The 12,220-nt window shown below is 36.4% G+C and overlaps 1 protein-coding gene across 1 annotated transcript in view; it reads right to left on the bottom strand.

The window, feature by feature from the left end:
• The window catches only part of LOC128983904 (collagen alpha-1(I) chain-like), a 30,572-nt gene extending 19,418 nt beyond the window's left edge, over positions 1 to 11,154 (bottom strand). The window contains exon 1 of the mRNA XM_054403166.1: positions 11,041 to 11,154. Coding sequence (XP_054259141.1) covers positions 11,041 to 11,049 — 9 coding nt within the window. The 5' untranslated portion in view covers positions 11,050 to 11,154. The remainder of the gene's footprint in view (positions 1 to 11,040) is intronic.
• Between the last annotated feature and the right edge of the window lie 1,066 nt (positions 11,155 to 12,220).

Genomic DNA, 12,220 nt, shown 5'->3' with positions numbered 1-12,220 from the left:
CAAACATTTATTGTTAATTTAAACAGTGTCTTAAGGTAATTCACTTTATTTGGATTTAGTTTAACTCTGTAAAAGTGAATTATTAAGAGATTTTAATAATTTTTTAGTTTTATGTAAGCTACTGCTTTGCAAACCAAGATGTATAAATATAAACATACATAAATATAGTATAAAAAATATGTTTTAATATCTCTCAATGCTGGAGTAAATGTGTTACTAGTAAAACAAACGTAAGGAGCGGAAACCATCAACCCTGCTTGAACTTGCCATTGAAGATTTTCAACACAGCAATTTACTCTACTCGAAACTTATAAATGGTTTCACATCCATAAGAATTAAATACAAGTACTAGCTGGCATTAAGTTTACTTGTACACCGTGATAGAAAATTTCATTACTTAAAGTAAAGTATTTATTTTCTAAAATCTAAAAATGTCGTTTGTTATGAGATTTCAACTAATATTAACTTAATACTTTGCAATATTTTCAGTATCAAACGTAAACCGAATATTAGAGGTTGTCCAGTATTGTAAGTGAGAACCACCGGAAACACTTAACATTGTCACTCAGGCAGGAGACGAGCCACTTACTGCTCTCCTAGTTGGAGATGTGCGATGTATGCACATAACTGCGAAATGAGGGACATTAGCTCGTCCTGCTGGCCTCAAACGAGGGCACTAATGGGGGCCCAGATTACTTGACCTTTAGGCATCTATTTGTGACAGCATCTATTTTTATTTATCAATTCTGTAGAAAAATACTATTGAAGAGTTATGTAGAGTTATTATCAATTATTGCGACAAATAATACACCCAACAATCAATATGACAAAACAACATAATAAATACATAATGCAATACTTCAACCAGTTTTTGAACATATTGGTAGTATCTCATCGAACCGTAAAAATAAATTTGATCAAATTCTAATTTAGAATTGGAATAAATTCAATTAGGAGAAAACTAACAAAATTATAAAAAGAAGGATTCGCAAGTTAAACTGTGAAATCTTAGGTGAACAGGTATAATAGGAGGCGCGACGTGATCCACGACGTGACTGCAAAGAAAAGGCACGCCTGACCACTTGGCACGTGCCATCATGGACTACCGTGTCGCTGAGTAGTTAATGGGGTGTTTACCTTAGCATGAGAATATTGTAGTAAACGAGATACACGATTTTACTTAATGGAAAATTCATGTCTAACCACGTGGCAGCGTGGCCCGTACGCAGAGTAGTAAGTGTACAGCTAAATTTGCATGACAATATTGTGGTAAGTAGGACAATATTAACGGATAAGTGACACTACTTTCTGTGACAAAGATTCGTGGATAATGTTCTTCAATTGAAAATACAACCATTGATTTACTTAGAAGGTACAAGAAGGCACAAACTTGACCAAGAGACCATTTTTGTTTCATATTATAAATTGTTATCAGTTCGCTTTATTTCTGTTATCTGCAGTTGAAGGAACCTCCAAAGAGACTTTGCCTTTTAGGCCCTAGATATTCTTCAGTTAAGTTATTACTCTTATATGTTTTAGTTACAATAGGGACAACAAAACCAAGTAGTGTATTTTATAAAAATGTTTGCTGTTTTAGTTATGTTTTAAATATCCATTGTAAAGTGATAGACTTTATTTTTTGTTTAAAATGGAACTAGATATATTTTGTTGTTGATGTAATACACTGTCAATGACTAGGCTATTGTAAATATTATTAAATTTTTGGAGAAAATATTCTTATTCTTAGTGACAAAAACTACATTTGTAATAATATTGTGCTAACATATGTTATGAAGTTTGTAAAAGCTGGAAACTTGTTGGTCGATAATCAAAGCTATGCTTATATTTTTATAATTGTAAAAACATTTTAACTCCACACTTGTTTAAACAAATGAATGGGAAAATTGTTCTTTCCAAGGTCAAAATGGCTTTAGTTAATTAATTAACTTTGAAAAAGGGACCTGAACGAAAAGAAAACGGTTTAATGGAAAATTTCTCAAATTAATTATGCACATAATTTATGAAGTTCATATAAATGAAAACTACATTGGTACTTTTATTGTTTTATATGCCTGAAAACCAATTGTTCGACCTTTGAAGCACATAATACACTCACATATCCTGACTACAGAGGCTTTGAGGTACCAACTAACACGTTTGCTGAGGTGAACCACTCGATATGTTTGCATTGTAAAGTGTGCAATCAAGTCCTATGTTGTGTTGTACAGTATATGTAGTCACACAAAACATGAAGACTACTCGATCTACGTGTATGTAGGTGTAGGCGGTACAAAGTCAGTGTAACATGCGGTTCCTCTGCGGTGCCACCGCAGTAGTTGCGACCGCATGGTACCGCACCACTCTCCCTCTAGCTCAGCCACACAGCCTTGACACAGCATAACACCTTACAATTGTCACTCTGTCATTAGACAACTAAAACTCCCACTAATTGCCCACTACTACTACTAGAACACCCGTAATTGTACACAAACGGTTCCCCTAACGCTAAATGGTGAGATTAAAAAATGACATCAGAGTACTGTACTGAGGTTTGTTCAGCTGAAATATCGTAGCCTACGAGAGATAAGAGCATTTGTTTTATCAAGTTTGAATGGAAAAAGAACACTTTATTTAGATACATATCTTCCAAATATTTTCTTTATCCTTTAACGTCAATCACAATTAATTATCAATGTCACAGGAAAAATTTAAATCCAAACTATCTGGTATAATTGATTGGTGTTTAATCTAAACTATTTTTAATATTTGAAAAGTACGTCCCTTCAGTAAGTGCCAATAATTCAGTTTATGGATGGGGATGTATGTTTGTGACAAGTGAACGCGAAAAATACTGGTCGGATTGGGCTGAAATTTGGCATGATGATAGCTCACATTCCCGATTAACATATAGGCATATTCTTATTTCAAAAATCCTATCGGGCTCCGCCCCAGTGGCTCTGGAGTTTCCCATGTTAACCTTATGAGAAATGGAATTATTGAATCTTAACAGCTGTTTCAATTAAACAAGTTGGTTCTGTTCTATGATGTACAATAGCATTAAAGTTACGTACAAGGATTACCAACAGGGTGCAGCACTATTATTTCTTTTACATTTATGACAACAGCTAATTTGCAACGAAAAGGTGAGTGAGTGTAGCGAACGAACTTCAACCTGGAGGCGAGTTAGCGTAGCGAACGAGCTAACCTGAAGGCAAATGAGCGCAGCGAACGAGCTCCATCCTAAAGGTGAGTGAGCGTAGCGAACAAACTTCAACCAGGACGTGATTGAGCCATGCGAACGAGATAATATTGAAAATTAAGAAGTTAAACGGGGCAAAGCCCGCGAGTTACAGCTAGTATTATTATAAAATTATTATCGTCGTATCTGAATCGGTTGAATCATTTCATACTTTCAAAGAAAATGCACACCAAAATACACCTTATTTCAAATCTTGATGCGTTACGAATTTAACCGGTTCATATAAAATGCAGAGGACTGGAAGGCCCAATGAAAGTGACGGTTTCGGTTTCGCCAGTTTCTGATGGAAAGTGTTAAGTGTTGGCATTGTTGTGGATGGACCGTGTTATATAAGGGTTCACGCCACAGGTCGGCCTGACGCAACGGACAATGCCTGGGAGTCTCCGCAATGACCATGGGCTATCGCTCTGGGACCATCTACGGTTGGCCAACCCCATTTACATATCGCGACTCCTTGCTCTGTTTTACCTTAATTGGCGCCTGTTCTTCCTTTTCCTGAGGAATTTTTGTCCGTTTCTATTGACCAAATTACACAATATAACAAGAGCGGATGGCAGAAGAGATTCCCTTGTCCATTTCCAACTGTGATTTAATATGCTAACTTCAAATTACAAAATCTGTATCATGCTCTAAAAAAGTTAACATATTTTTACGATGATGATATTCTCAACCTAACAAAGATGTACGTTAGCACTTTTAGGAGAAGGCATACTTATAAACATACTTTGGAAACTGCTAAGGAAACTCGTAACAATTACACTGTAAGATTGTTATCTGATTCATATTTTCCTAACAACGAACAGTTACAGTTGGCTTCCACTCATTTACATGTAAACTTTAAATAATTAAGTTTTATATGAGAAGAAACCAATTTTACTATACAGTGTTCTTTGTCACATATATATTATATCGCCAGACACCAAGCAAGCATCAATAATCAATGAGGAGCGGCTGTGTGTTGACGTACAGTATGTGTGTTCAGTCCTATTTTGTATACTACAGATAGTACCAGCTGACTAAGCATCTGTCTCAACAAGGACTATCTCCCATCTACTACCACGGACCGAGACACTGGTATTATGCAACAGCAATTCTGCCCTTCCTTTCCCAAAATTAGAAGGGCCAAACTGTGGTTAAATATTGGGAAATGTCTCTTGGTACCTACCAAAGCAAATTCGTAATTGTTATTTGCGCCTCTCGTCTGGTTCCGTACAAGCGTAAACCGCGTGGCTATATAAACTCGTGCAGGCTAGCACCACCACCACGACGGCATTGCTTACACATAGCTGAACATGCAAGTAACGAGTAGAACAGATTGTTACTCGAGTACAACTCACGACTTGCATTGCTTTTGCTGTTTATTAAACTACTCTTATTACTGATTGTTAGAAGTTCCTTCTGGAGAAAGGCAACCATAATGGGTCGTTTTCTACTCACAACTTAGTATTAATTTGTTATTAACGTGTCATCGATGAAATTGTCCATTCCTTTCTACAAATCTTTTGCTTTCCTCTAAGCCACTTTCCTTTTTAGCTTTAACTATTTGCTTCATAGACTTTTAAACTATAAACGTGTATAAATCATACATTGTTTAGATCAAATTATAGATTTACAAAATTCACAAAAACAATATTAACCAATTTAAAGATTTAAATCCAAGGTTGACGTAGATTTTACAAACAGATAGATGGATCATACAAAAAACATCTAAAACACTGATCTTGGTAGAGTGGTTAGAACAAATCTGTTAATGTCTTCGTTGCATACTGCACAATGGTCCAATCGTCTAGAATCAAAATGTATTTTTTTATAGTTCATGTGAAATCGATTCTTAAAAATTATCTTTTCTCAAACCAGTTTATTCCAGATATTTTAATGAAAGAAGTAATCATTTTTATGAAGAAAAAAAATTGATTAAGTGTGTAATTTGAAAATACAACACATGTTTAACGTAAAGTAATCTAATTAGAAGGTAATACTAGTTTTTCCTAAAACATTAAATGTACCATACAAAGTAAGGTTTCAATTCTATACAGTGTATTTAAACTAAGTGTTTGCAATTAGTAAAACACGCTATTTGGCTTTGTCCTACCCTAGATAGTCAAACGTTTTCTTCTCAACCAAACATCCATTAGCTAACATTAAATATGTCAAGACTAGTTAGAGATGACATATAACGGTATAAGGGGCGACTAGAATCACTTTTGGTGCACCATTAGGGGAGGCACACATTAGCTGACCAGCCGGGCGTTAACAGAGCGTTGCTATGGAGACAGTCAACGTCTACACTGTCTTATCAAGAACACCAACACTGCTCGTTCGACATCAATACAGTATCATCGCATCTTTAATAATAACTAAGCATTAGTGATTGTCTTTTTCCAAACTGTCTTATTAAAATACCAATACTTGTTGCTTGAAATGAATAAAGTATCAGAATAAATTTAAAGATAAATGGGTATTTCTACTGTTAAGTCACCGTACGATCGGTCTTATCGCGAACACTTTCTGCTCACTTAATGTTCGGCTAGAACTATCATAATGACAGCTAAACATTGCCTAATGGTGATAATTATCGTTCTAGCTTGTAATCACAAACGTAAACTTTGTTCAGTCGATACTAATACATTATCATATACTTTTTGATAACAAGGTGATGTCACCAAAGCCTCTAGTCTACGTCTAGGTAAGTGTGCATGTATGTCGTTGTCACCAAGGTGCAGTCACAGTACCTCAACTCTAACACATCACACCAAACTTGTGTATCTGAACGTAACTGCGGTAACAGTGACTGTTGACTCTATTATCTGGTCTGTAGGTCAGTGAGCCTGTATGTCGTTGTCACCAAGGCAGTCTTCACACAACCTCAACTCTAACACATCACACCAAACTTGTGTATCTGAACGTAACTGCGGTAACAGTGACTGTTGACTCTATTATCTGGTCTGTAGGTCAGTGTGCCTGTATGTCGTTGTCACCAAGGTGCAGCCTACACACAACCTCATACCACACAGTACCTCAACTCTAACCCATCACACCAAACATGTGTATATGAACGTAACTGTGGTAACAGTCTCTGTTGACTCTAGTTTCTGATCTGTAGGTCAGTGTGCCTGTATGTCGTTGTCACCAAGGTGCAGCCTACACACAACCTCACACCTCACAGTACCTCAACTCTAACCCATCACACCAAACATGTGTATATGAACGTAACTGTGGTAACAGTGTCTGTTGACTCTAGTTTCTGGGCTGTAGGTCAGTGTGCCTGTATGTCGTTGTCACCAAGGTGCAGCCTACACACAACCTCATACCACACAGTACCTCAACTCTAACCCATCACACCAAACATGTGTATATGAACGTAACTGTGGTAACAGTGTCTGTTGACTCTAGTTTCTGGGCTGTAGGTCAGTGTGCCTGTATGTCGTTGTCACCAAGGTGCAGCCTACACACAACCTCACACCTCACAGTACCTCAACTCTAACCCATCACACCAAACATGTGTATATGAACGTAACTGTGGTAACAGTGTCTGTTGACTCTAGTTTCTGGGCTGTAGGTCAGTGTGCCTGTATGTCGTTGTCACCAAGGTGCAGCCTACACACAACCTCATACCACACAGTACCTCAACTCTAACCCATCACAGCAAACATGTGTATATGAACGTAACTGTGGTAACAGTCTCTGTTGGCTCTAGTTTCTGATCTGTAGGTCAGTGTGCCTGTATGTCGTTGTCACCAAGGTGCAGCCTACACACAACCTCATACCTCACAGTACCTCAACTCTAACACATCACACCAAACATGTATATATGAACGTAACTGCAGTAACAGTGTCTGTTGACTCTAGTTTCTGGTCTGTAGGTCAGTGTGCCTTTATGTCGGTGTCACCAAGGTGCAGCCTACACACAACCTCACACCTCACAGTACCTCAACTCTAACACATCACACCAAACATGTATATATGAACGTAACTGCAGTAACAGTGTCTGTCGACTCTAGTTTCTGGTCTGTAGGTCAGTGTGCCTGTATGTCGTTGTCACCAAGGTGCAGCCTACACACAACCTCACACCTCACAGTACCTCAACTCTAACCCATCACACCAAACATGTGTATATGAACGTAACTGTGGTAACAGTGTCTGTTGACTCTAGTTTCTGGGCTGTAGGTCAGTGTGCCTGTATGTCGTTGTCACCAAGGTGCAGCCTACACACAACCTCATACCACACAGTACCTCAACTCTAACCCATCACACCAAACATGTGTATATGAACGTAACTGTGGTAACAGTGTCTGTTGACTCTAGTTTCTGGGCTGTAGGTCAGTGTGCCTGTATGTCGTTGTCACCAAGGTGCAGCCTACACACAACCTCACACCTCACAGTACCTCAACTCTAACCCATCACACCAAACATGTGTATATGAACGTAACTGTGGTAACAGTGTCTGTTGACTCTAGTTTCTGGGCTGTAGGTCAGTGTGCCTGTATGTCGTTGTCACCAAGGTGCAGCCTACACACAACCTCATACCACACAGTACCTCAACTCTAACCCATCACAGCAAACATGTGTATATGAACGTAACTGTGGTAACAGTCTCTGTTGGCTCTAGTTTCTGATCTGTAGGTCAGTGTGCCTGTATGTCGTTGTCACCAAGGTGCAGCCTACACACAACCTCATACCTCACAGTACCTCAACTCTAACACATCACACCAAACATGTATATATGAACGTAACTGCAGTAACAGTGTCTGTTGACTCTAGTTTCTGGTCTGTAGGTCAGTGTGCCTTTATGTCGGTGTCACCAAGGTGCAGCCTACACACAACCTCACACCTCACAGTACCTCAACTCTAACACATCACACCAAACATGTATATATGAACGTAACTGCAGTAACAGTGTCTGTCGACTCTAGTTTCTGGTCTGTAGGTCAGTGTGCCTGTATGTCGTTGTCACCAAGGTGCAGCCTATACACAATGTCATACCTCACAGTACCTCAACTCTAACACATCACACCAAACATGTATATATGAACGTAACTGCAGTAACAGTGTCTGTTGACTCTAGTTTCTGGTCTGTAGGTCAGTGTGCCTGTATGTCGTTGTCACCAAGGTGCAGCCTACACACAACCTCATACCTCACAGTACCTCAACTCTAACACATCACACCAAACATGTATATATGAACTTAACTGCAGTAACAGTGTCTGTTGACTCTAGTTTCTGGTCTGTAGGTCAGTGTGCCTTTATGTCGTTGTCACCAAGGTGCAGCCTACACACAACCTCACACCTCACAGGACCTCAACTCTAACCCATCACACCAAACATGTGTATATGAACGTAACTGTGGTAACAGTGTCTGTTGACTCTACTGGTCTGTAGGTCAGTGTGCCTGTATGTCGTTGTCACCAAGGTTCAGCCTACACACAACCTCATACCTCACAGTACCTCAACTCTAACCCATCACACCAAACATGTGGATATTGAAATAACAGCAGTAACAGGTAGAGAAAATAACCATTAAACGGGCTCTTTTTAGGAGATAATGACATGTAAAATTTAATTTTTGAGAAATATAAAGATTTTATTTAACTGCAACTATGCCTATTAATTTAAAATGGGTTATTTTTACCGCTCCCTACTTATAAAAATCCAAACATTTATGTTACGCTTTTCCAAAGGACTCAGAAGAATGACTGTAATAACAACTTTAAGCAGTTATGCTAACAAATTACAAATTGTTTTCCTGTACCTAATATTTGTGTATAACATGAAAGTGTATTAAATATATTTGAAATAGATTCTTTAAGCTACCATACGCATTCTTATAGCGATACAATCTATCATGGGAGAATATTGGAATCTATTTAGTTGCATTTATTTTTTGTCCTATAACGCTAGGCACGAGCCCGATATCGTTTTTCACAGTACTTAAGGCTTTACCTGGTGGTTGCAGGATTATCACTAAGATAAAATCCATTGGTGATTGGCGGGATTTGAACCTTGAACCTCAGGAACCGAAGTCCCCCGCACTCTAACCACTAGACCAGCTCGCCCCTCCCCCATTTAGTTGTCATAGGACCATAAAAGAACCATAGTTGTCATAGGACCTTTTGAAAAGACCTATCGTTTCAGATTTCAAAACAAAAAAACCGATCGTGTGACCCCTCAGATTTATTGGTTTTCTGCATTGACATAAAAAAATATATCAATTGGGTAATGTGTTTTAATTTGTTTAGCACTTTACAGCCAATTTGAATTTTTAATAGATTTACGGCGATTTCCATTCGCCATCACCCCTCCATGGGATTGTTATCCTACTCATGTCAATAATTGATATAATTACCATACAGAAATATTTCAGAGAATTTAACTCATACAGAGATTTTAAGAGGCTAAACACACTCCTATCATTTCATCTTATGGAGTTGAGGATTTTTAGTAAATATTTTCCGTTATATCGAACTTTAGCATCCTAATCGCGTTTAAATACTATAAATTGGTCTTCATACTTGCATCTATGCAATCCAGAAGAAAAATATTTGTGCACAAATTTATATACTCTTTTTTAAATTTTCAAGATGCCACGATTTAATATTTTTTTTAAATACAAATGAGATTTTTTATATTCAAATCAAAGATTTAACACTCAATTTTTGCGGCAAACCTAAGTACTTTAATGTCTATGTCAAGTCAATGTTTAAGTATAAACGGTCTCAAGGTAGTGTATTTAAGTATAAACTGTATTAACTATGAAACTGTTTGTATGGAATTCTAATAGCTGGAAATTCACTTAAAAAGTCTTCAAGTTTATGTTTTATTTGTTGTTGTATTTATTAAGAAACCCGGTGAAGGATATTTATATGTTTTCGGCCATATTGTAAGTTAAAGTTTTTTCGTTAATACAAGTTGTTTGTCACTGTTGACAATTAATTGTAAAATAATTGTTTACACGAGATGGGTTAATCGTGTACTAACTATGACTGATCTAATATTGCTTTGTTATTGGAGATGCAGTATGTTTATAGATACTCAATCTTGCCTTCAAGTTTCAAAACGTGTATTAATTGAATGTTCGTTATCAATGGCTCGTAAATATTAAAACGATCGAGAAGAATACTTGCGTGTGATTAACCCTATACAGGCCTACCCTTTTTTAGGCTGACTTTGCGTGGACTATGTAAATTAATTCATCTACATTTATAATTATTGTATTTACTGTATGCTGAAAACGTTTTTTGATTACAACACAACTTATTTACTCCACCTAGCTATTAATTTGTGACATTTTAAGATTTTTGTATGGAATATTACTTATGCTGCCTTTAGTTTAGAATTGTTTTAATTGAACTTCTTTTACAACTATGCATACTTTATAATGTATATGTCTCTAAATATTTAGTTTGGTTAATTTTGAATTCCGACTAATTTAGGCATTTCTGGACGCATTTGTCGCATTTATGTAATTTTATTAACGTATAAAGTAGGGCATTACAATATTTTGCAATTAAATACTAATTAATCAAACCCTTGCAAAAATGTAGACCTGTATAAATATGTGTTAATAAACAATTATATCAACTTTAAAACAAGTTAATTGCGTAGTTTTAACCGTATGTAAAACATACTTAATATTGTCAAAAATAACTACAATGTGGTTATTAAAATATACTATTTTTACCAGTATTCCAAGTTTTACGATTGCTTTACAATACCTGGATCAAAATATTAAACATACGACTGACTATTGAATTATAGTAGCAATCCACTGTCTATAGACTGACCTTAATCATGGTAATCCTAGGAGTCGGTCTGTCCGCGCGTTCAAGTCGCCGCACACGCGGTCACACACACTAGCAGTGCACTCTTCACCCGCAGATGTTCAACACACTGTCCCCACACTACCACTGGCGCGCCGACCACCAGCCTAGCTATATAGACTCGGGCCCGCGCCCCTCACTGCCGGGCGAAAGTAGGCTATATCAGCCGCCGCCGCCGGATTCTAACTTTTTTCAGAAATTTTTGGACAGTTTGGGAATTAATTATGTAAAGCGGGAGAAAAACCAGGTATTTTTCTGGCAGGAGTTGGAGAAATGTTACATTGTATATATTGTACCTTGATATGGTAAAAATTTTAGGTACTTGGGTATTACACAATTATGTAAAAAACACAAATTTTACGAAGCCCGATTCATGTGAAAAAGTAAAATCAGAGAAAATTTTCCTTCAAGTCTATGGAATATAGTTAACAAATTTAATATATTATACACTACATATGCATCCTTGGAAACTACATGTTTATTCTAAATGATAAAGATCTAAAAAAAATTTGTTATTACTCTGCATCATTATGATAAGTTTTTAGACAGTTTATTTTTGATTTTTCAACTCTACAGTTGTTTAACCTTCTCCCAAAGGTATTTGCTATGCTAATTCTAAAATATTTGTGAAAAAGTTTAAGAAGTGGCAGTTTATTTTTCCTGAAGTGGAATTATTTTGTCCTGGTTGTTCTAAATGGAAATACTCTTGCTTTGTTATTTTTATGTAGTGTATTTTATTGTCACTATTTATCACTTAAATGATCTTATTTGCATTTGTATAAAACTTTTATTTCATAGTTTTTAAAATCTTTAATTACAAATATACCATTATTTATGTTATATTTTCATACTTGGCATTAATGTATTATCATTTTTTATTCACCAGTATTTATCTTATAACTTAATGATTCCTCAACACACAACAATAAGGTAGGCTACCTTCATTCACAATTTGTGTTGGCTATAGGTTATCAATATTATTTTTATTATTTAATGTATATTATTTGCCAATAATTGTTGTTTTTTAAACTGTATTGTTGAATAAATAAAGATATTTTGAATTGCATTTAATTGAACTGTTCAATATATAGAAAAGAGCGATCATATTTTGGCCGTCTTTTAATTTAAGTAAACATTTATGTAA

The sequence above is a fragment of the Macrosteles quadrilineatus genome, unplaced genomic scaffold (assembly GCF_028750875.1).
Source record: "Macrosteles quadrilineatus isolate MER2022 unplaced genomic scaffold, UCM_ALF_1.0 Scaffold_1__1_contigs__length_201487025, whole genome shotgun sequence".
In the NCBI taxonomy this organism is placed as follows: domain Eukaryota; kingdom Metazoa; phylum Arthropoda; class Insecta; order Hemiptera; family Cicadellidae; genus Macrosteles; species Macrosteles quadrilineatus.
The sequence above is the reverse complement of the archived record's forward strand: the minus strand, read 5'-3'. Positions and strand labels throughout refer to the sequence as shown.